Raw genomic sequence first — 25,717 nt, forward strand, 5'->3', positions numbered from 1 at the left:
TTCTTGCATAGCTGAATTCATTTATTTGTCTAAATAAAAAATAAATCCGACTTTAAATTTTATGATATATAGTTATATTTCATTGACTCAATTAAGTTTTGTTGGCAATCATCATTGTTGCAAACGGTCAATTGCGGCCATAACAAGATTAACATAAATTCTAAGCTCATTGTTCCAAAACTCGGAACCCCACCTGAATTCTGAGCTTGAATATTCTTTATAAATCATCTCATTTTTTTTAGATTACTATATTTCTGTCTCATGTGCAAAGGTTGAGACTGAAGTTAAGAACATAACTCGTACAGAGTCGGATAGGAAGATTGAAATTCAATCCGAGACCTTTGTGATCTGCAAGGAAGGAGGAAGACGGGAAAACTTCAGAAGATCTGCACCAAATTCTGAACGTGCCATGATCATCACATCGGGGCTCGATGTGAGAAATAAAGTTAATTACTACTTGTTCTCATTCCGGTTCTGACGAAAATCGCCCCCTAGCACCTCAACTAGGGTTATATCTTTCTTTTGTTTCGCTATAAACGTGTGTGCTCTAATTTGATAGAACGAGGTTCTATCACTCGAGCACTCCATGATTTCACTGGTTTTGACCAAATATTTTGCATTTGACTTTTTATCACATAATCCTTTAAGAAAGTCGTGTTTAGTTAGTTAAGTGGGGAAATACATAGAAGAAGTAACAGAGAGAATGAAGTGCAGATTTTTACCAAAAAAAATGAAATGACTCTCTGACTTTGCAGTGTATTAAAGAGAAATGCGAATCACTTAAAGACGGAGTACATATACTTGTATGATAACAAAGAATACTAAAACGTCTGGGCATAACAGAGATGACTGTTAGGTATTGATCAGCCAAAGGCTTGATATAATCCAAGTATATCTATAACAAATCCTGAGGAGATCAACCCTCAGGATCTGATAGCTGCAAACACGATTATCTAACATGAAACACTAAGTAAACGGTTAATAATTTCAACAACAATAGAATGCAATAGAATAGCAAAACAGAATCGAAAGATTGAGAAGAAAATAAAGTTTTGATGTGGCTCAAGTTGCACCACGTACAACTATACAGATCTATATATCCGGCCCTCAATTATCCAGCCATCTCCGATTTGCACCAAGGGAGAACACAGATTGACCGCAGTCAATCAAGACAAGTCACACCGGAACCCTAGATCCACCACCGCACATCCAACACTCAAACAAACCAATTCACACCAAAACTCAACTCTCGGAGGAGCCTCTTCAACTCAGAAACCAACCACCCGTCCAAGAAACAAGACTAGAAACCAGAGATTTCCACAAGCAGCCTAACACTAGAGATGAAGGAAGAGAAGAGAACTCTCAAGATTACACAGAGAGAAGGCAGAAACAATCTCAGGGAAAAACCCTAGATTAGCAGAGAAGAAGCAAAGGCACCGAGAGAGATGAGAGAGAGTCAAAAGTGAGTTGGTTTAGTTTTAGGATGAAATATAAAAGAGAGAGAGAACACCCGCTCACACACTGACACGTAGCTAGGGTTACAAGCTGGGCCAGAAGAAACTGAGCAGTGGATGTTGGGCCCGGGACTCATTCTTGGGCCTCCTGCATAAGGGCCACAATCTCACAGTGACCAACCGAATGAATCTCTGAGTGTAATAACCTAACAACATTCATATGCACCTTTATGGATCTCCACCCTCCATCCTCTCTCCTGCTCTCGAGACGCGTTTGGCTTCTGTTCACTTTTGTTAGCAATCAGTCACACAGAAATGAAACACGGAATCCTGATATCGATTCAACAGCAGCTCACCTAATTCTGATAAACTGTTGTATCATTGGACAAATCCACGATACTGAACCCTTTCACAACTCGATTCCTCATCAAATAACTCATAGTTTAAGATTCCAATAATAACAATAGTTATCATCAATTCGACCTCTGTATTTACATACTAATATCCTGTTTGATGAGTGCCTTCATTTAAGCTCGATTTGTGATAAGAAGCATTAGTTGTCTCTATGTGTGGTCTCTTCTCATCCTTAAATTATTTTCCTTAATTTCTCACCTCTTCTTCTTTCTGTTATCTCTGGGGATGATTCAAGCCTACTTGAATGACGCTGAGAAGAAATCCATCACCCAAGATTCTGTCAGGAACTTGTTGAGGGAGCTTGAAGCCGTGGCTTTCGATGCTGACAATGTCTTGGATGAACTCAGCTATTATCTTCTCCACAAAAAGATACAAAAGATGAAATCATCCAAGTACAAGGTACTAGCATGCTTCTCATCCTTTGATGGCATTTCACGTCGGCGTAGTATGGCTCTCACAATCAAACAAATTAATACTCCCTCCGTCCCAGAGAAGTTGGCATACTTTGAAAATGGCACGAGATTTTAGGAGGTTTTGTTTTGTGTGTTAAATGGAGAGAGAAAATATAATTTTTATATTCATATGAGAGAGAACTTTTTCCAAAAAGGGAAATGTGACATCTTTTGTGGGACAAACTAAAAAGGAAAGTGTGCCAACTTCTCTGGGACGGAGGGAGTACTACTTTTGAGTGTATGAACAAAAGTGCAACAGATCTTGGCCTTCAAAGCATGGTTGTTAATGCACCTGTTGCTGTTGCTCATATCTCCATTCAGACGGATTCGTTCAGTCTTGATCTAATCTTTATTGGAAGAGATGACGATCTGCGTAAACTAGTTCACATGCTTACTCAGCCACCCAATGTAAGAGAAACGGGTGTTCTCCATTGTTGCTCTTGTGGGAATGGGGGGTATGGGGAAAACTACGTTGACTAGAAAAGTATTTAATCATGAAAGGGTAAAGACTCGATTCGGATCACTAATTTGGATTCATGTTTCTCAAACTTTTGATGCAATTAGTCTTTTCAACAAAATACTTTATAAGGTGACTAAAACGGCTAGTGATGGAGTTGAGAATAGAGATGATATTATGGAAAAGCATAAAGTAGCACTCAAGGGTAAAACTTATCTTCTTGTTATTAATGATGTATGGAATGATGATGTTTCGAAATGGGAAGACTTCATAAACTCCATAATAGGAGTTACATCTACTAACGGAAATGGCATTATCATCACCACTAGGAATGAAAAAGTTGCTTCTGTTGTTAACCCATTTTATATTCATCATTTGAATGGCTTATCAGATGAAGATTGTTGGTCGATAATCAAAGCCAAAACATTCGTTGGAAATGGAGAAGTTCCATTGGGTTTCAAGATGATTGGAAGAAAGATTGCTAAAAGATGTCAGGGTTTGCCCTTAGCTGCCAATATAGTCGGGGGAGTGCTTCGCGGTAAGTCTGAATAAGAGTGGCGCTTCATCAATGAAAATTGGCTTTCGCTTTCAGATGGTGAAGGAGGTGAAAATATCTCAAAAATATTGAAATTGAGCTATGATCAACTGTCTTCACCTTCACTCAAAAAGTGCTTCACGTTTTGTTCGGTTTTCCCCAAAGGTGAGGGATTCGAGAAGGAAGAGTTGATTGAACTATGGATGGCAGAAGGATTTCTTCAACCAAGCCGAAGAGATGACATGGAGTTTGTAGGAAACATGTTTTTTAATGTGCTTCTACAAAACTCTTTGTTGCAAGTCGCTTATAGATATAATTATAAAAATGTTTGGATGTGTGTGATGCATGATCTTGTGCATGATCTTGCATCTTCGGTCCTATCCAATAATGCAGATGGCAGTATTGTAGTTCGATACAAGTTTTTGAAAGAAGAATCAAACCATATTCCAAAAGATGTGGCCAAGCATTTGCGTACATTATTCGTGGAAGGTGGAATTCCTAGTACTATATTCTCAAATTTTAAGTGTCTGCATAATCTGACTCTTTCTGGTGATTATGAAAAGTTGCCCAATTCAATTAGGGAGATGGTACATTTGAGAAATCTGAATGTTTATGACACAGAAATTGTAAACTTGAGAAATGGATCTCTCTCTATTTTTAATATATTGCCTGTGGATTTACATTTATTTCCGAAATTACTAAATTTGAAAATTTTAGTAGTATAAAACTATCCAATCAAGAATCATAGATAAATCAATTGAGAAATATTGATAAAATATGATTTTTTGTTGTTATAGGTATAGTTTATGCAAACTCAGGACTTCAGTAAGACAGATGGGGTCGTCGTCGTCGTCGTCCGTGTCCCAGTCACCAAGGTGCTAAGGAATATTGAGGTCTGAAATCTTCTACAATGTTAATGTTACCCAGCTCTGCTGGTTTGTGTTGTGCACCTTTTTCTTCATTGTTTTCTTTCATAAAACTTTGATAATATAGAGTTTTTTTTTACTTTGATTTGTGGATCCATTGGAGTACTTTACTGTCAAATTAATATGCAATTGTAGTACTTTAAACTCTTGACAGAATTGGCTGCCAAGTCGTCCTTGTCTATAGTCCTTGTGTATGAGTTTTCATGTTGAATTGTTAGGTATTGATGCATCTATTATAGTGAATAATTTGTCCTTTATCAAAAGTCTCTTTAACTTAGAGAATTGTTGATAACATAGATGAGGAATTCATGAATGGATGACTAGTGATACTTGATCATAGACTTTCTATGCTCAATAATTGAAATGAAATTAGATTGTGTGTTTAGAATCTAGATATTCTTTTTTCTGAATTTTGTTAAGTACTATGTTCAATGATATGTATGATTTCAGAAAATACTAAAATATCTTAGTTAAACATAGCTGAATCTATGAGTATAATAAATAACCTGAATGAATGAAAATAACAACAATTAAATTCAACGTCTCGGTTCCATGGGAAGAGAGCATGCAGCACCAACTACTCCACTCAAGAGACTTGCAGTTGGTCGTCTCGGTTAATCAGTATCATGAACTACAACATATCATCCAAACTAGATAAACCTACACCTTTGGTAAAAGTTTCATAACCAAATCAAACAGAACACCATCATCATCTTTCCTTTGTAGAGGTTCAATCAGCATCGAAAAAGTGGTAGCGCCAAGTGTGCATCTCCCTGTTGCAGTCATCTCTTTCAAGACAAGAATCGCATCGTCCATCATGTTCCTTTTGAGAAGAGCTTGAACAAAAATATTGTAAGTCGCATTGTTGGGCAAAACCCCCTTTTTCACCATTTGCACCATCAAATCCTTAGCCTCTTCTATCTGCCCTTCTTTGCACATTGCACCAATAAGGCTTGTATATGCTATAAAACCAGGCTGCACATTTTTGGAAGGAAGCTCATCAAACACATTCTTTGCTTGTCTGAGTTTACCATCTTTGCACAATCCTTCAATGACGATGTTATAAGAAACTAGGTCTAGAATGATGCCTTTGTTTTCCATGGTATGCAACATGGAAAATGCTTCATCAATACGACGAGCACTGCACAAACCATGTAACAAGATTCCATAACTAATTTTATCAGGATAAACTTGTAGAGCTTCTATCTCTTTGAACAACTTCAAGCCCTCTTCACATCGACCATCATGAAATAAAGTCTCAAGCATTACGTTATAAGAAATCACATCGCGCTCTAACCCATTGGCGTTAATCATGGTAAAAAGACAACAAACTTCATCAATTCGTCCCATTTTACTGTACCCGTTCATCAAGCTAGTGTAGCTTCTTACATCAGGCTTGATGCCGGATTTCACCGCTAGTTGGAAAATGTTTCTAGCTTTATCCATTTCTCCCAGCAAACAATATCCATTAATCAATTCATTGTATGTAGCAATATTCAGTTGAACATCAATTTGCCTCATCTTGACCAGCATATGCTCGGCCTTTTCCATCCTTCCCTGTCGGCGAAAAGCATCCACAAAAATACTACAAGTAACCCCATCTGGGCGGACTTTATTCGATATCATCTTCCTTAACATGTCTTCAGCCTTCTTCCCTCTACTATTATTGCATAACCCTTCAATTATTGAATTATAGATACCAACATCAGGCGAAATCCCCTTATCACCCAAGGTGGAGAAGAGGTGGAGGGCTTCGTCGACCTTTCTATCTTTGCATAGACCATCAATAACTATGCCGTAAGCATAAACACCAGGTTTGAAAGTTTCTCTTTCCAATCGAATAAGGAATACGAACGCCTCAAGAGTAGCTCCAGCTTTGCATAACCCGTTAAGCAACGCACCATAGGTACGTTCATTGGGATTGCACAGTTGCTTCGCACACAACTTCCAACACAGCTTTGCTGCCTCTGGCCTCCTTCCTACCAACACAAGCCCTTTGATGAGAGTGTTAAAAGTTGCCACATCAGGTTCATACCCACGTTTGAAGAAACTGCCTAAAATTGCAAACCCAAAATCAGGCATTTTCAGTTGGCAGAAGCAATCGATCGCAATATTCAAGGTGTAGTCATCTACCGAAGCACCCCTTTGAAGCATTTTGTCGAACAGGTGAAGTGCAGGCGAGTATTTCTTCATCTTGACTACAGCAGCCAATAACTTGGTGAAATCAATAACAGAAGGGGGCGGATGCATTCTCAACATATTCCGGAATTGATCGACGTTATCATCGGGCTCACGTGTACAGCTGAAATCAAATCTGGGATAAGTGGAAAAGCATCGAAATTGGTGACTAGCATTTACAAAAGAGTGATAATTTAGGGATTTGAACCAACAATTTGACATAAAACTGCGGAAAATCAAGGCAGAGTTCAAAGACATGATTTTGATTATCGATCTGGAGTTCTTGGGTTAATTTGGTCAGTTTTCTGATGTGTATTGAAATCTTTGGAGATGTATTTAATTGAAATCTTTAGGTCACAGAAATGTGAATATTAAATTTAATTCATAATTTAAATGTTCAATAATTAAAACTCCATTTTTACTTTCACTATATTAAGCAAAAATGAAAAATTGATTGATTCCCTATTAAATTCTCACTTGACTTGACTAAATTCCATTTTAAAGTTGTTTCATTATCACTATAATTCCCTCACATTTAATTCAACACTCATTTGAAATTTGGCCCAACATGCAAACCCTCAAATTTAATTCAACAATCATTTGAAATTATTTGGCTCAATATCCAAATAAAGCCCGAATTCCTAGTTTCAGTAACTAATATGGGCCTAGTGGAACGAGTCCTTAAATTTGTTTTTGCAACTCGTAGTTTTTCCTCAGCATGCTTTTATCAAGGGAAATTGGTCTCTAAAACTATGAACTTTGCCCAAAATTTAGTATTTCCCCTGAACTTTGAAATTGGTATATAATATCACGAACTTTGTATTTTGTTTGGTATTTTCCAAATTCACTCAAATAAGATATTTTCATCAAAATCTTATTTAACATAGGCAACCGTAATATGTTTTATAATATTTGAAACCATTTTTTAAGTTCATAACATTTAGCATAAAAAGTCACGTTGAAAACCACGTTGATTAATTGTGTCAAGTGTGATAAAAGCCTCGTAAGTTAGTCAAATATAGTAATAAACATGCCATGAGAAATACCAAACAAAATGCAAAGTTCGTGATATTATATACCAATTTCAAAGTTCATGGGAAATACCAAATTTTGAGTAAAGTTCGTGGTTTTAGAGACCAATTTCCCTTTTATCAATGTATACATTTAGCATCGAAGTTAGAAAATTAATTAGGACATTCAATAATGAAACAAATTTAATTCCACGCATAATAATTCTGAACCCTAAAAAATCTAAAACTCCCACCTAATATCCAAACCACGTATGAATTCGGGTATCCTAATAGCAAAGGCGAGTATTTGAAATAATTTTCTTCTATTTATATAAATAATATTATCATGTAATATTATTTGTTATGACTGGATTCTCGTAACTTTATATTAGTTTGAAATAATTATCATTTAAATCGTGACCTTTTTGTTAACTACTAGTTAATGCTTTAAACTAGTATGGAATTAATACAAAATTCTAATACTACATATATTTTACAAATGTTACATGATAGGTAAAGTCGAAATTCATAATTAATGATAATATTAAATACTCCCTTGTCCCATAAAAATATGTGCATTTCAATTTTTATGAGATAAAGGGAGTATGATACAAGAAGTATCCATATTAGTTTAAATTATTAGAGTTAATTGTCTGTAAAGTCATGAACTTTCAACATAGTTTGGTTTTTTCAATGAACTTAAAATGTTGCATGAAAAGTCATGAACTTTACCGGATTGTGTAAATTTCTCATCCGACCCGACCCGATAGATTTCCGACACAATTACTTATCATACTGTTAGAGTTTGTATACTAGAAATCACGTTTCGAGTGATTGAATACTGTAAAACTCTTATTTTATTTTCCAATGAATAAAACAGATTATTTTTGTCATAATGTTGTTATGTTTTACATTTAATGGATGATAATGCATGTTTAAATGTATAAGTTAACTTAACAAAGTCTAAGTCTTTGTTTTAGTAGACCGGTTGTGGGCGTCGTCCACTTTAAGGTAATACGGTCAGTTCTAAACAAAGAAAAATATGAATTTCACAACCTAGATGGAATTAGACTACCCATCGAGAAAGGTTGCAATGTCAATCCGCATATTTCTAAGCCTTATTGAAATAAGATGACATTGGTGTGGTATAGCACCTGAACGGATCTAACAGCAAGACTTGCCTTAGACTATCTACTGAAAGGCGAGGTCTTGATAAATATTTATTTCTTAATCAATGTAGGTTAGCATTGAGCATACGGTATTGATTATGCATTGCTTTGACTTATCAAATGGTGCGGGTTTTTCGTAACCCAATTATCCTTGATATATTGGGCGTGGTGATCGATATCTAGCGGTGCTAGGATTGCTATTATATTGAATCGTGCACGAGGTGAGTCTCGTTTGATAATGTCCTCAAGAGGAGCGCGAAACGAGGTTTTATTATTCGGAACCTAGCTAGTTGGAGTATGATTACTCTATGAATAATAAATAAGTGTTTCATGCTAAGTCCACTCTTGGAATTAATAAGAAGTTAATTAATTAAGTCAATAGCAGACATTAATTAATTAATGGACATATTAATCTTAAGCACGGGAAATGAAAGATAAACGGAAACCCGGATTACTTATAATTTCGGATTTGGATGGGGAGAGTTCAATATTACTTCTGTAGTGGCTGCTCGTAATATTCCAATTATAACTTATATTAAATTGTGGGTTCAATTTAATTAGTAAAAAGTAAATTGGATGAGCCCATATCCAAAGCCTTCCATAGATCCCTGTCTGGGCCCAAAAGGAACTTAATATAAATAGGAGAATAAAGGAGACAGAAAACACAATTTCTCATCATTGTAATTTTCGAAAATCCCTCTCCCAAGCTGAGGAGAATTTCAAATTTCAGTCCTATTCCAAAAAGGATTTCTTCTGTCTTCTTTATTTAAGTCCTAGTATTCTAGTAAGATCAGCCCACACTGATATTGGAGTACAGTTCGGGAACCAGAGAGAAGATTTGTGGTTTAGTACTCAAAGCATCACGTGGAGAAGAAGCTAGCCATCTTCAATTCTTTGGAGAATTAATTAGGTATTTTTCTGCTCCGTAGAAAAGCATGTTTTAGGTTTTCAATATTCTTAAAGCATGATTAATTCAAGTTATGAGCATGATACATGTGATAATTACGCGAATAGACTTTGTCTAAATAATACTAAATAGATCTGATTATTATGTGATTTATTCTGCATGCGCTTCCGCTGCCAGCACCTTCAATTCATACATGGCGCACCGGAAGCGTGACTTGGCAAAACTCCTGTAATTCTGATTGTTTCTCTTCTATCTTTGCAATCTCTAACCTTGGACTTATCATAAATATACCAGTAGCACAAATGAAAACATACAAATCGAAGTCAACATACAAATCGACATAAACATACAAATCGAATTCCACAAGTCGAATTTAGCATAAAAGTAGCATTAATTCGAATTGAACCCTAAATTTGTCATTTGCCAAGCCACGCACCCGGCGCGCCACGTAGGATAAATTTGTTTTGGAAATCTATCGGATCGGGTCGGATGAAAAATTTATAAGATCCGATAAAGTTCATAACTTTTTATGCAACATTTAAAGTTTACAGAAAAAACCAAACATTGTTGAAAATTCATGACTTTACAAGCGATTAGCCCTAATTATAATAATCTCCTTCGTAACAATTCCATGAGTACATATTTTACTGTATTCATTTATAAAAAAAATGTTAATGATTGTGCAAAATTTCGTTCATCTACAAAAAAATAATTTTATTTAATTTGTTATTATAGTTTATCCATCAAAGTAATCTAAGTATTTTACTTTTTTAAAATTTTCTACTACTATTATTTATCAATTTCACTAATAACGTGACTCCAATCATCTGTTACCCTTCCCTCTAAATTTATACGTATGATAATGGGAGAGATGAAATATGTAATAATATTTTAATTTAATTTCTTCTTGTTGTCATTATAAGTTTATAACAGTATATTATTTGTAGATGAAATATGTAATAATATTTTAATTTAATTTCTTCTTGTTGTCATTATAACAGTATATTAATTTCTACATGTTATAATCATTTTATTAGCTAGTAATCATGAATCTTGTGATACAGAGAGCCCACACGTCTGCACATAATTTTTTTCAATGATCAAAATTCAACATTTAAGAACACAAACATTACTCTATATATCATCAAATCTGTTCAATTAATAACACACTAGTATATAATATAATAATAATATAACATAAACCTAATTCAAAGAAAAGGAACAATAAATCAAGAATTCAACACATAATCCTTAAACATACTCCCCTCTTCCACTAAACCATAGTAATAGTAGTACTACTATAATAATATGCAGGAAAAAAAAAAATTTAATCCCTCCAAATCTCATGCATGATGCAACTTACCTCATAAAATAAATTACAAACACACAATACTATACTATATATATTTTATATATTCTCTCATAATCATATAATCTCCCTTCATCTCTCATCTCCCAAAACCCTCTATATTTGCATGCAATCTCAAAACCCTAAATTTCTCAGATACTATCGAAGAGAAACGGATCACCATAGTCCCAAATGCTCGTCTCCGGATACTCGTCCTCGCCCGGAATCAACGGCCACGACGGCGAGCTCACGTATCCGTTCATCACCGCCGTCGGATCCGATATCGCCGAGGCCGAGCCGGCCTCGGCGATCGACATCAGCGAGCCGATCTCATCGAATCCACCTCCACCTTGCAAAATGTTCGTATTCTGAATCTGAATTTGATCTTGAGCTTGAATTTGATTCGGATTATGATTTTGCTGCAGAATTTGGCAATTTTGAGTGTTAGGGTTTGGATTAGCCCTAATTTGAGAATCCGATTCAGAAACCCCCAAATCCGGTGAAATTTGGGGGAAAATGTTAGGGTATTGTACGTTGGGGTACAACCCGTACTGCGCGGCGTAATTTGCAATCCGCGGCGGAGGAGGAGGAGGAGGAGCCGCCATGAGGCCGAATCCCGACGGCCGCGGCAGGAGAGGGCGGAGCGTCTGCGCCGCCGTCGTGGTAGCGGAGGACGACGACGAGCTGCTCCTCGACGTCGATTGCGAATTTGAGCCTCCGCCGCTGCAATTTCCTCCGCCGCCGCCGAGGTTGAGCTGCGCGCGGGAGCCGTAGAGGATGACGGCGGCGCGGTCGTAGGCGCGGGCGGCGTCCTCGGCGGTGGCGAACGTGCCGAGCCAGCGGCGCGTCCGCTTCCGCGGCTCGCGGATCTCCGCCACCCACTTCCCCCAGCTCCGCTGCCGCACGCCGCGGTAGCGGAACTTGGCGTTGTCCGGTCCCCCCTTGCCCTTCCCCTTCTTTCCACCGCCGCGATTTTCCTCGGGGGAGGGGCGATTGGGGTCTGAGACTGCAGCGCCGCTCATGGTGAGTGGTCGCGGAGAGCGGTGGGGAAATGGAATCGAATAAATTTTTTTTTTTTTTTAGAGAGAGAGAGAGGGGTTTGGTTTGGTTGATTTGAATTTGCCTCGTGGTGTGTTTACCCAATGAAGAAGACTGTGAGTGTGAATGCTGCTGTTGAAAGGGTTTCTACTGTAAATGGTGGAAGAGGGCGGTGGAGAAAATGGAATACGTGTATTTTTGTGTGTGTATTCATTTATACGGTATTTATACGACAGTGGTGGGGACAGACTACAGAGGGTTTGCTCATTTACGAAGGCACTCCCTCCGTTCCCTCGTAGTTGAGGCGAAATTTTTCAGCGCGAAGTTTAAGAAATGAATTTTGAGTGTGCTAAATAAATAGATAAAAAAGTAAGAAAGAGAAAAAGGTAGAAAGAATAAAATAAAAAGTGAATAAAGTAAGAGAGAGGAAAAAAATTACTATATATGGAAATGATTTAACTATGAGGGAACTTCTCAAAATAGAAAAATGACTCAACTATGAAGGAATGGAAAGGGAGTATCACAAGAGTATTGGAATATTGGGACATGCATGTAGTACACAATATTGGAATATTGGGACATGCAAAAATTATGATTTTCTTCAATTGGAATAAATGTATGGGGTGAAGTGAAGAAATTTTACTGGAAATGTCGTTTGAGATTTGAGAAGTAAATACTTTGACTATGTATAATAATTTTTGGTCCAAATTCTTGGGTGAATTTTGAAGAATATGTTTAAAAATCCAGTATAGTAGTGGTAAATTGAGAATTCAAATGAAGTATAGGATGAAACAACATTTAGCAAATTTGAGAATGGGTAGGAAGAAATGGTTCGATCCTTTTATTCTAAATCCTCATGAAACATAAAATAGATTTATATTATTATATATACATAAAATAGATTTATATATATGAATCGGGATGCTGATGCATATAGATAAATTGTCCAATGACCGCAAGATTTTACATGAACATAATTTGGATCATTTTAATTTTGAATATAAAAGCCATTTTCATATAGTAGTATTTCATTAATTATGAATTTGAAACACATTTTGGATTTGTCATGTTTTAGTTTATAATACAGTTAATTGTAGAATATTATAAGGATAGTTATCATAAAAAAACACTAAGTTTTAATTTTTTTTTTCAATTATCTCATAATTATCAAAATCAAAACAAATGTAACACAAAATCATGTTGTTGCAATTTAATCTGTATAGTTTTCATAAAAATACAAAATATAATGACAACATTTTTTCAAAAATCACACTGTTTTGTCTAAATTAAACGTCGTCATTTGTAGTCCCTTCATATTTAATTTATTTTTTTTATAGACAATTGCAAACAAATAAAAAATAGTACTCCTGTTATATTTCAAAAAATTGTGGATCGACCAAATGTAACAATGTTATACTGTACTAGTAAATTTTATTTGACAATTATACATTTATTATACTATGCTACGCAAGTTATTTATGTTGAGTCTTAATACAATTTCATAGAAATTTTAAGTTTTTTTAATAAGTATTATGGTAATTCTCTAGGGGTCCCTTATTTATATTAACTAGGGTCTCCACTCTCCACTACTTATCACAAATAAAACAAAACCCCACTAATTTAGATATAGTGGTGAAAATCTATGAGTCATTCTAGAATCTTGTGCCAACATGAAAATTATACTACTGTTAACATATTTTAGTCGGAGGAGAATTGTTCTTTAGATATGCATGAACTTATTTAATTAAAGTAGTATATCACTGTATATGTAGACAGAAAAGTGCTGCACGTATCTAGGGGGTGTTATATTGCTAACTTATAACTAAATAATAATCATTAGATATTCAAATTAAGGGCTTAGATCATTAATACCTAAATGTCAATACAATCAACGAAAAACGTCAATAAGGCTATAGGATTAATTCAAAAAATATCAATAGAGGTATTAATGTCAATTAACTACATGTTTAGTTATAACTAACTTTTAAAAGAAATCCCAAAACTTTAAACTCATATAACATATATCAAATTAAAGATAATTTCATAAGGATTCTAACGATATCCTACATGCATATGTTCCGACGTCAAAACTTGAAAAAATTTCAAAAAATTTTCATTTTTCCGTACAAGCAGAAATGTCAACATACTATATAAAATATGTCAATATAATACATGTAGAATGCCAATATAAGCAATGGGTTAACATTCTTAAAGTATTGTATTGACATTCTCAAAGCATTGTGTTGATATTTTCGAAACACTATATTGACATTTTCACCCAAAACCCTAATTTGGAGTTTTTTTTTATCTTTTTTTATTTTACTAATAAAAACGAAAATTACACGTGGCAAATTGTAGACCACACATTTTTTTTAAAACTCTATGGCCTTAAATTAATTGTATTAGCAATTAAATGATTAGTTAGCAATTGATCATTCCCTTGTTAATGTATTGGTTTAAGGGGCTAAATGTCTCAAACTTGATTTTATTATGCGACGATTAATATAAAATTTAGTATTGCAATCACTAAGATAAAATAAATAAAACAAATAAATGACGTGCCCTAATAATTTTAACCAACATTTAATGGTAAATTTAGTTACAAATTGATTGTAGTTGGTGTGTATTATTGAATTGCATTTACATGTGTTGTCCTTGACATAAGATCTGTTATAATATACGATCAGTATCTCTGACTAATGTTGTTACATTTATATATACTTCAATTAATTATTTATCTGTTGTCTGACTTAATAATTTGCTTGTTGTGTGCTTCCTTAAATTTCAAGATAAGTATTCTTGTAACACTGTTTGATATAAATAAATATATTTAATAAGTATTGTCACAATATCACTGTGCACCGGAGTCGATCGGATTTATTCTTCATTTTTTTTGGCCTCTAAATTTTTTATTTGATCATAGGAAAGGAACATATATAATATCTTTAAATAAGATTTAACAAGGATATTCTTCGAGTATGATGAAAGAGTGGCTGATTGTAACAGAACTTGTCTACCACTATCACACATATCTCTAATGTTCCTTGTTAATATTGATATTTTAATTTTTCTATTTGAAAATTAAAAATAATGTGTTAAATAAATAATAAATAAAATAAAAAGTAATAAAGTAAAAGTAGCAAAGAGAGATAAAATAAGAGAAATAATTTTTTTACCAAAAATAAAAATGAGTCATTTAACTTAAAACTTTCTAAAATTAAAAAAAAATGATTTAATTAACATGACACGGAGGGAGTATCATCAGAAGTCAGAAGTGCATATATATTTATGTTTGACTTTTTTAAAACTACCAATGTTAATTTGTCATTTACATAACGAATATTTGATTTATTGTCTTCAATTATTTATAAGTTATTTTAAAAAAATCTTATTTAAAATATATTGTCGTTGGTTCTCCATCCCGTCACATAAAAATATGCAACAAAAACCATTTGACTACGTACCCATGAAAAGAATATAAAAAAAAATGCTAGAAACTAAAATAATTATTTTGATCAGATTTCGGATTTTAATTTGGCTTTTTTAACAAATTTAATTATAAATTCACAAATAAGATTAAATTACTCGTAGATCTGCTCCGGGCCTTTTAGTTAAAATCAGGATTGGGCCGACGAAACAGACATATGGGCTTCGGATCAATGCAGGCCCATTACATATGATCATTTTAGGAGAGCCCATTAATTTTACATGAATTTTCATAATTTAAAATTAACTTCCTTTTATTCCATTTTCTAAAACGTTCATGTTTTAAATTGATTCTCATTTTAAATCTCTAATTTTATTTCAGATTAAAATTATGTGGACCATATCACGTTCTTACAAGTTATAAGTATAAAACTACTCATGTGGTGTAATGCTTCTTAGACTATCCATAGTTTACTTGTCTATTAGTCTTAATAGCTTGTTCGTTTTTTAGATAGATCGTATATTATTTTAACCTCGTTACTTATTTTAAAAAATAATATCTAGAATTATCTATCCTTCAGAGCGAGTAATTTTTATTTTTATTTTATTCACACATATAGACAAGACAAGACATACACAAAAAATTCAACACTTTTATTATCACATTAATGATGTATTTTAATTTTAGATATTTTATGATAGCATATTAAAAATTAAACTCTTTTTTTTAATAAAAAACAATACTCCTATGAAAACAATTTATCATTCAATTAGTATGAGATATAGCAGGATTAAAAACTTAATCATTTACTATACAAATTTTCATATGTAGGTGAATATTCTTCATGGAACATATTGATGGCACACCAAAGTAAATATTCTATAATTACAGTATTGAAGGTCACATCATTTATTTATTTTTTTCTTATTTTTAATTAATTATATTAAAATTGTGATTTATTTCATATGCAAAAGCAAAATAAAGACAAAAATGCGAAAACATCAAAAGAAAACGAAAATGAGCTTCCAAATAAATGAAATCATCACAAACATATATAGAATATATAAAAAGTTCAAAACTCTCATCATCTATAGAAATAACCCAATACTTATTATTCATTAATATTTTTCACAAAAGAAAGGTATTGGTCCAACGCAGTAACTGGGACCCCCAAGTTGACTTTGACCGCATTTTCCACGCCATGAACCGGCAAAAATGTGCAAAATCTCCCGCTGCAAACCGGGGAAACCTGAACCGGCCGGCCCAACCCAAAGTCGACCATTTCCAGCCCCAGCCTTGACCACTGCGTCAGAATCAGCGTCCCCACAAACTCAACCTGCTCCCACTTCGAACTCACCGATTCCACCACCTCCCTCACCCTCTCCTCCCCCACCCCCTCCTTCGCCCGCGCCACCAGCCCCGCCGCGAACCCCAGCCCGTTCCCCGCCAGCTCCCCCGCGCTCGCCTCCGCGCACACGTGCACCACCCCGTTCCCGTAGAACCCGGTCGGCAAACCCGGCCTCATCCGCTCCCTCACATTTATACCGAAAAACACCCGGACCCGCTGCTCGGGCGCCAGCCCGAGCGCCCTCGCCCAGCTCCGCCACACGTGGCCCGCCAGCACCTCGAACGACGTGTGGCGCCTCGGCTTCAGGAGATCCTTCATCTCCCCGAGCCTGTCCGCGTCGAAAAACGTGGAAGTAGCCGCGAACTCCTCCGTCGCGAACCGGGCCTCGAATCCCGAGACGTCCGGGACGACCTTACACTCCGGGAGAGTCACCGGGTCGACTCCCCCGGGCCGGGCCGGGTCCAGCAAGTGACGGGCCCAAACGGGCCTCGGGCCTGGCCCGGGCCCAAACGGGCCCAGGGCGATCCCTGCGACCGAGTTGAGAAAGTGGGTAGTAGGGCACGAGGGCCCGGGACAGGGCCGTCTTCACATTTTCTGTGATTGCGGCTTGATCTGCTCCGTGGCGGGGTTCGTAGACGAACATATAGTCGGTGACGAAACGTGCGAAGAGCTTCGAATCGAGAGCGGAGAGACGGAGAACGTGGTTCGGAGTTGGTTCGGAAGGAGTGATGATGATTGTTTCGGTTACATTCACATTGCTTGCCATTGTTTATTTATTTGTGTCTCTTAACAAAAACATTTATATTTATAGGCGGGGTTAGGTGGAGAGGGCGTATTTTGAGAGTGATAATATTGCGAGAATATTTGAATAGTACTTAAAATACAGTTTAAATTTATAAAAATTATAATGGAAAATTGAAGATAAGATTAACTTATTTACCATATAAGAAAATATTGCGATGAATATTTGAACACTAGAAAATACAGTTTAAAATTTATAAAATTAACATGGAAATAAAAGACGAGAGTGCATGATTTACCATACAAGAAAATATTGAGATGAATATTTGAATACTAGAAAATACAGTTTAAAATTTATAAAATTAAAATGGAAAATAAATACATTTCGATAAATTTTACTAAAACATGTTTGGAAGGGACGATGTAGATTGCTTCAGTTACATTTTAATTAATTTTTTATCGTAAACTTGTTCATCTACAGTAATATTTTGTGGCAAAGTATCTTTTTTTCCATTAAATAAAGTTTGAAGATGGGTGCTTACTAATTTCCACCTTTTTCCGAATTTTGAATATGGATAAATTTTTAATTGTAGGTCTTAAAATGCAACTCTATCCGTAATAATTTAAATATCAATATAATTATCTCAATTACATTATCATGTCATTGCTGAATGGATTTGTATAATTGTCGAGTTAATGAGAGTTTAAGTACATACCTAATAAGATCTGTATATTAAATCAGCATTTTATGGAGTTAAGGAGCGTTTAAGTTCATACCTAATAAGGTCTGTATTTTGAATCAGCATTTTATGTCGATACGGAAATTTGAAACTGTATAAAGATTCTTGATTAATAGTAAGTAATTTTAGAATAGCCCTATTCACTTACTTTTTATAATTTTCTCAATAATACAATTTTTTATATAAACTACACATTATATATACTTTTTGTTATATAGTAAATACGTTCTTATCATTAATTATTTTGTTAATTTATTTACCTAGTCTCAATTTCTTTCCTTTTCCTATCTCATTTTATTTATACTATTATACATCCCAAATTATTTAATTAAATTGATAAATTTACAAAAAAGGCACATGTGTTCTTATTTAAGACATCAATTAGTTTATTAAAGTTAAATTAATACTATAACCTAAATACATAATAAAATTAAGAAAGCCTAGCAGATAAATCAACGATAATAAGAATAAATCTAAATCGGCAAAAATACCAATGATGTGCAGCTTAGTTAATAAAACGTTTTTCCTTCATATTCGGGTTAGCAGTCGAATCATCAAGAGGATAAATGGAAAACAATTAATGATCCGCAAAATGACCCGATGAAAATAAAAAAGACTCTAACTAGCTAGAACAACTAACTAACTAACAAAATCATACTAAGATAATTTATGTAATTAGTTAAACCAATAGACTAGAAAGTGAAGTCTCTTTGAATATTTTGGTGAGAATCTCATAAGCAGCTTGAGTTGGATGAATAGAGTCCCAAAATAAATATTGCGATGCATTTGTGCAAACTCGAGCATACTTACTACAAAAAGGCCCTAGCTCCCACGAGCCACTTCCACAACATCCCTCGAGTGTGTGCTCGAATCCTGAAATTATTTCACAAAAATTGTAGCGAGTTATTTCTTCTGGACACGAGAATTAAAATAATGTTCAGTGAGTTATACTGAAGAAATGATAAAGGTTTAATTTTTCAAGAAAAGAAAATGCATCATTTATCTTACGACGTCCAAATAAATTATTCGAATCATTTACATGACGACGAAAAAAATAAATTAGTGAGGAATGGAAGTATTGGCTGACCATATCTGCTAGGGTTGTTGATCATATCCATCATAGGATTATAGATATCAACATAAGCAATTTTCAGTTGTGGCATTTCAGTCACAAATTGATTGATGTATTGCTGAAGCCTATCGTTGAATTGCGTTGCATCTGCGTTATGCTGACTCACACACTCACGTTTGAACCCGAATTTGGTTGAGATGTCGAGCGGTAAGCATCCCACCGGTGGCATCCCCAGAACTCCTACTCTTCTTGCACCCCTCTTGTACAATTTCTACATATAAGAAAAATTATAAAAGCTATAATTTTCGTTAGAACGTGGAAATTAAGGTTAGAACGATTAAAAAATTTGTTCACCATTAACTGTCACATTTAGGATCTACGAAACTTTTAAGAAATGTGAAAAAAATGGATGTACAAAGTTATTCGAATGAAAATCTCACTATTAGTACCAAAACGAGACATTTTAGCGTACATGCATGCCAAAATGAAATATGACACTTTTAATTGTGAAGAAACTAATATTTGGATTTTCTGAATTTTTCATTAAAACAGACAATGTGAACCTGAATTTTTGAAGGAAGCAAATTCCAATCCAAACCAAAAAAGAACAAACTGAATCTAATATTTTGGTTTTGTATATTACTCACTCCTATTCCACTAATTCGTTTTCACCATATGATTAAGAATTCTCATCCAACCATATATTTCATGCAAAAAATTACTACTATATGAAAAAATAGAATATATCAAAATCACCTTGACAAAATCTTTAAGATTTCCGAGCAAGAACTCATGATAGGCAGACACAGAATACATCAATCTTCTGATCGGAATGGCGTAATAGTTATCCAACATGTCATTAGTTCCACCGGAGATCAAATACACAGCGTTCTTAAGTACGTCGTCCGTGGGACCATCGCCAATGTCTAGCCTCATGGTCTCCCCTGCCGCCTCGAAGTTCCTGTTGTTGTAATGACGATCATAAGATTGGTGATTCAAGGAAAAAAATCAAGGCTATAATCAGAGCTTATTCAAATATAAAATTGTTACTCTTGTTGTTAAACTCAGAATACAACTATATATAAAGAGATGATTGTAACTATGTAATGTCCATTTGCCGAGGTAGTTATCTGACCTAAAATGTGTATTCTTATCATATTTTGTCTTATCTCATCGCCCCCATCAAATGGCCCCTAATAGAATTGATTATCCAAGCATAACACAATGTATAGTCCTAATGATTTTTAGTACTTATGTTCCACAATACTACTCCATCCGTCTGCTATTTAATGTTTCATTTTTCTTTTTTCACCTTTTCGCCAATAAATACTCATTCCGTCCCCCAGAATTCGTCAATGTGGGGTCCACTACCAAAAATGGTAAAAGTGAAAGTAACAAACTTTTAGGGACAGATGAAAAAGGAAATAAGTGACAAATTTTCAGAGACAGAGGGAGTATATCATTTCACTTTCACTGTAGTTGGCAAGTGGACCCCACATTCCACAAACTCGCTCTACTCATAAAATTAGTATCTAAAAATATGGCTCACATTCCAGTAACTTTTTTTTACAAAGTCAAATAATTTCTTAAAATCCGAACGAGTAAAAAAGCGGGACATTTATTGGGGGACGAATGGAGTACTTTTTATCACCTGTACTGCGCCGTCATGGTGAGCACCCCGACCTCATCGGCCGTGAGGTCGTCGAGGCCCGAGCACGTGGAGGCGAAGCTGACGCCGGTCTGCAGGGCGTCGCGCGGGGCGGTTTGCATGTTGAGATACGGGTGCATGAGGGGCTTGAGGCCGAGGTCGTGGACGAGGATGTCGGCCGGGAGCTTGCCGTTGGAGAATCTGCCGAAGGAGATGGTGTCGCGGAGCTCGGCCGCGTAGGGCGGGTGGTCCGCGCGGCAGATGGTGCGGAGGCCGTTGTTGTTGCCGGTGTCGAATATGGCGTCGCCGAAGGCGTACACGGCGGTTGTGTTTATTAGTGCAGCGGCTGTGGAACGGAGGAGGGATGTGATTGAGATGAGAATGAAGAGGAGATGTGTGGTGTGATTCATTTTGAGGGTTTAAGTGTGGAGTAGAATGTAGTGATGTGTATATATGTGTGTGGAGAGAGAGTGTTTGAAGTGTTAAAGATTCACATTAAGGGGTTTTGGTTTATTTTGTTGAATAGGTATGCATGTGGAATGTTTCAAAGAGATGGTGTTTATTTGTTTCGGTAGAGACTATATATTTTAAATTTTCAGTTCAAATTTTTAAGTATCTTTATTTTTGTCATGACAAAGAGACTTTTGCACAACGATTCATACAAAATACTTAAATTCGACAACATTATACACATGAAAAGTTTCATACAAGTGATGTATGTTTATAATCAGCTTCCGGTCATCAAGGGTAAAGAGCTATATATTCGAAATTCGAGTTCGGAATTTCGAAACAGTATATAATTTCCTATTCTTCTTGATTGCATGACAAAATACAAAAAATTCGACAATGTTATACTATTAAAAAAATTACCCTTGAAAATTCACACAACTATTTATGTAAGGAAATGCATAAGTTTTGATGAATATTTGATCAGTTCATATAAAAAATTATTTACCACTTTATTAAATATATTTTCATTGTGATTAAGTCAAGAATTCTCAGGCCCATTGGATATTCCCTCGAAACCAACATGGATCCGGCCCGATAGAATTACCGGGCCGGACCAAAAAGCCCATTTATGATGTAGCCCATTGCAACTGGATGAACAAAGCTAGCTCTATAAGACTATAAATAACGATGCTCATAATTATAATATCAAACCCTACAATATAAGATTCCACACAATTGAGAAAGCCGCAGCTTCTGCCTCTATAGATTCGGTATGATTTTTTTTAGATTATTTGTTTTATTTATCTATTTTTGCTATCGCTTTTCTATGTTATAATTCAGTTTTTGTACTCCAATTCAATTTGATAGTGTCAGATACCAAATAAAATTTTAATTTTTTGCCAATTCCAGATTTGAATTTGAATATTTGAGTGCTGTGGCTGAGATGAAGCAATACTCTGTTTCCATTCATCTGTTCGGGCAAATGCCTCAAAGAAATGTTCCCGTAGATCTGTACACTCTGAGTGTGGCGATTGATTGCTTTTGCCGACTGGAAGAACTGATTTGGATGTTGCAACCTTTGACAGTTTTCGTAAGCGTAGGCGTGAGCCTCGGCCGAGAAACTGTGTGAACCTAATGAAATTGGCCTGTAGTACTTGTTCTATATCAACTTGATGAACGGGTACTGCAAAAAGGCATTAGTAGATGTTGGTGTAATGAAAACGTAAGTGGTCAAATAGTTTTATGTGTTTTTTATATTTTTATTGTATTTACTGATTATATACTGATGTGTGGTTTGTACTTTTTGATATGCAGTTTGTACAACTTCAAAGACTTGTCCAACATCTATATAAAATTCTTTTCAATGAATGCATTAGTGCATATTGGAAAGAATTTGAGGTAATTGTGCATTTTACCTTTCTTAGTTAGATTCTTAATTTACAATCCCATATAACTATCTCTTGCTCTTTGGTGGGTTCGTTGTAGTCATATTACGATATTTGAATTTTTGGGTCAGCTATTTGTGGATTGATTGACTGGCATTGTATTCGGCAATTTGTGCGATTATAGATTAAGATGTTATAAGCTGTCCTTAAATAAGAGCATTACGGTTGGCGATAAGTGTGTACATTTTCACTTCTTTCTTATGCTGTTCCTAGCATTAGCCTGCATTGTCTGAATACCAGTCTGCGATTGTTAGCTTCTTTGTCAAAGTTGTGATTTTTAATGCATTTTGTTAGCATACATGATCTGGAATTACAATTGATGCATTTGTTGGCTGAGTATGTATTGTTTAGGCTGTAAGCAATGGGGTCAACGGTAATTGCACTGGCTACACTTTGGATTAACTATGCGGTCATTGTGTTTTTTTTAGAAAGATGCAAACGCATAATCGTCGTTATAATCATAACGACGATTGCGACGAGCATAAGAGAGGGTGACGCACGACGCAGGAGTGGAGGTGGGTGTGCCGTGCCTTATTCCTACCAAGGGCGAAAGATCACTTCCCTTTTTCGGACCCCATAAACACATACATCAACCGGGCCTTGTTTCGTCAAGAAGCTTGAAGAGACACACTTGAACTTGCTGCTGGTGTTAATGTGTTAACAATAACTCAGCCAGTTTCGTAGGAGTTCATTCTTACTAATTGCGTCATTTGTGTAATGTAGACACTTCCCAAAATGTGGTGGGACACCTACGTTCGCAAGCCCCCCGGAACATATGACTTCAAGTTCCAAATGGGGAACTTCACATGGGATGTGGTTGTGAAGTGCACGAAAACGCGCGTGCGGGTCTCGCGAGGTTTCCCCGAATTTGTCACAGCGAATAACATCGGTGTTGGAAGCATCCTCAAGTTCGAGCTGGTTAGAGGCCGGCGTACCCTTTTCTACATTACTATGTATTAAGAGCGTCGAATATGGTCGCGTGGCACTGATTTTCCAAAGGCGGTGGCTCGCGACGGTGGGGTAATCTTGATGCAGCGTGTGTAGTACGAACTGCATCTCAAATGCCTTTCGGTGTTTATTGTAGTATCTTTTCAGTTTATGTGTGTAGTGGGCAACGTGTATGGACGGTGGTATGATGCCGTTGGTAGTGCTAAGACTATTTTGTGTGCGAAGGCTGATGATTTACACGCTTTGTAGCTAGGACTCGGTCCCTTTATGATCATAGCCGTTTCTGGGTGTTTATGTAACTCCGTAGCACTAAAGTAACGCCTAATGAATATGTTTTAATCTTCAATTAGTTGGACCAATACACATACAACAACAATCTAATTACGAGGGGGGATTGTTGAAGGAAATTGTCCCCTTCTGCAAGAGTGACCCTCTGCCAACAGAGGAAATAACAACAGCATTTTTGGAAGTCCAGTAATCACTCAGAATACATAAACCCGAGGTCCATAAACAAAACATCATCAAGCACCGGATTCAAACATAAATGAGGCAGACAACAATTCTAACAAGAAAGTCAGGCAACATAAAGGCAAAATAAATGGAACATAAAGGGAACATGGGGAAGTTGTTCATTTTGGTGCCGTCACAGCTTCACAACTTCGTCTACATCTGCTGCCACATAAAGTCAGCTAGGTCTTGGCGCTTTTGGTTCCAAGCTGGAGTAGATTCGATCGTGTCCACGTAGTCGGGTTCGTCGTGCTCATTCCCGCCCGCCTGCGGCCCCCCTTCTCCCTCCAAGTCCAGTCCTTGCTCGACGGGGTCTTCGCGCATCTCGCCTCCGATGAAATTGTGCAGAAGAAAGCATGCCATGATGAGCCGTGTCTGAGTTTGAATGGGATAGAAGCTGGCACTTCGCAGTATAACCTAGCGCATCTTCAACACTGCAAATGCACGCTCGATCACGTTCCGTGCCATCGTGTGTCGCATGTTGTAGAGTTCACGGGGACTAGACGACCGCTGATTTTGGGGCCCCCATTCCTTGAGATGATACCTCACGCCTTTGAAAGGGGTTAGGAATCCCTCACTATTGGCATAACCATTATCGCACAAGTAATAGCAGCCTGCATTCGAATTCAAGCACAATGCAAAGGATTACACAACTTAACACAGTCACTAATGTATTTGATTATTTCCAACGAAAATGGTGTTCGTAAAAGACCCTTCTTTGTAATATACTCCCTCCGTCCCAGTTTTATAGTCATATTTTGCCATAAAAGTCCGTCCCACATTTATAGTCACATTTAGAATTTTCCATATTTGGACATAAAATTTTACCCCATTATTCACTAAAATTACACCCAAATGTCATTATCAACACAAAAATAAACCAAAACAAAAATAAAAAACCAAAAAGTCAACAAGGGACCCACCTTCAACTAACTCACTTAATTTATTACACACTTCTACATCTCACTTCATTTATTATACATTCCACCATCTCACTCTTCCATCTCACTTTATTTATTACACACTGCACCATCTCACTTCATTAATTACACACTCCACCAATTCTTTAAAACCCGTGCCCTAACTAAATGTGACTATAAATGTGGGACGGAGGGAGTATATTGTACTTTGAGTAGATATTTGGTATGGGATGTATATGTGCTTATAGCTACTATAGGGTAACGGGCGGCACAAATTTGAATGTAAAGATGGTAAAGCATGAGATACAGCATATATAAAAAATGGTTAAAGTTTTTTTAATGAAAAGTGGAGCTCACCTCATTATATTTTTTTACAAAAATATTTAAAGTCTAATTTTTATTGATCGTCCAAAACGCAAAAAATATGTAATTTTTGTTGACGGGGTGGTAAAAATAAACTCATTAAGATGTAGTCTTAATAAGTTTAAATTAAAAATGGTTGAGATATTTTATTTATATTTTCAAAATAAAAATAAAAAATAAATAAATAACCTGAAAAAAAGATCAACATGCATAATAAGAG

At 35.8% G+C, this 25,717-nt stretch overlaps 4 protein-coding genes and 1 long non-coding RNA gene across 5 annotated transcripts; 1 reads left to right on the top strand and 4 right to left on the bottom strand.

Moving 5' to 3' along the window:
• Window positions 1-4,715: 4,715 nt before the first annotated feature.
• Window positions 4,716-6,699, bottom strand: LOC125217800 (putative pentatricopeptide repeat-containing protein At1g12700, mitochondrial). Its single transcript, XM_048119342.1, has one exon. It carries the CDS (start codon window positions 6,672-6,674, stop codon window positions 4,899-4,901), a length of 1,776 nt encoding a protein of 591 aa, XP_047975299.1. The 5' UTR covers window positions 6,675-6,699; the 3' UTR covers window positions 4,716-4,898.
• A 4,035-nt stretch (window positions 6,700-10,734) lies between these two features.
• Window positions 10,735-12,045, bottom strand: LOC125201745 (ethylene-responsive transcription factor ABI4-like). Its single transcript, XM_048099985.1, has one exon. It carries the CDS (start codon window positions 11,870-11,872, stop codon window positions 11,003-11,005), a length of 870 nt encoding a protein of 289 aa, XP_047955942.1. The 5' UTR covers window positions 11,873-12,045; the 3' UTR covers window positions 10,735-11,002.
• Window positions 12,046-16,426: 4,381 nt separating this feature from the next.
• Window positions 16,427-17,429, bottom strand: LOC125211653 (alcohol acyltransferase 9-like). The gene is made up of 2 exons (XM_048111546.1): window positions 17,080-17,429; window positions 16,427-16,991 (listed from the first exon to the last, which is right to left on the bottom strand). The coding sequence occupies exons 1-2, from the start codon at window positions 17,427-17,429 to the stop codon at window positions 16,427-16,429; spliced, it is 915 nt and encodes a 304-aa protein (XP_047967503.1).
• Window positions 17,430-18,632: 1,203 nt separating this feature from the next.
• LOC125211671 (GDSL esterase/lipase At2g40250-like) lies at window positions 18,633-21,274 on the bottom strand. The gene is made up of 4 exons (XM_048111568.1): window positions 20,868-21,274; window positions 19,973-20,177; window positions 19,232-19,487; window positions 18,633-19,017 (listed from the first exon to the last, which is right to left on the bottom strand). Exons 1-4 carry the CDS (start codon window positions 21,272-21,274, stop codon window positions 18,824-18,826), a joined length of 1,062 nt encoding a protein of 353 aa, XP_047967525.1. The 3' UTR covers window positions 18,633-18,823.
• A 752-nt stretch (window positions 21,275-22,026) lies between these two features.
• On the top strand, window positions 22,027-24,053 carry LOC125207772. Its single transcript, XR_007174018.1, has 4 exons — window positions 22,027-22,084; window positions 22,224-22,536; window positions 22,629-22,712; window positions 23,188-24,053. It is a non-coding gene; the product is annotated as an uncharacterized LOC125207772 (long non-coding RNA).
• The last annotated feature ends 1,664 nt before the right edge of the window (window positions 24,054-25,717 follow it).

Source organism: Salvia hispanica, chromosome 1 (genome assembly GCF_023119035.1).
Source record: "Salvia hispanica cultivar TCC Black 2014 chromosome 1, UniMelb_Shisp_WGS_1.0, whole genome shotgun sequence".
NCBI lineage: Eukaryota > Viridiplantae > Streptophyta > Magnoliopsida > Lamiales > Lamiaceae > Salvia > Salvia hispanica.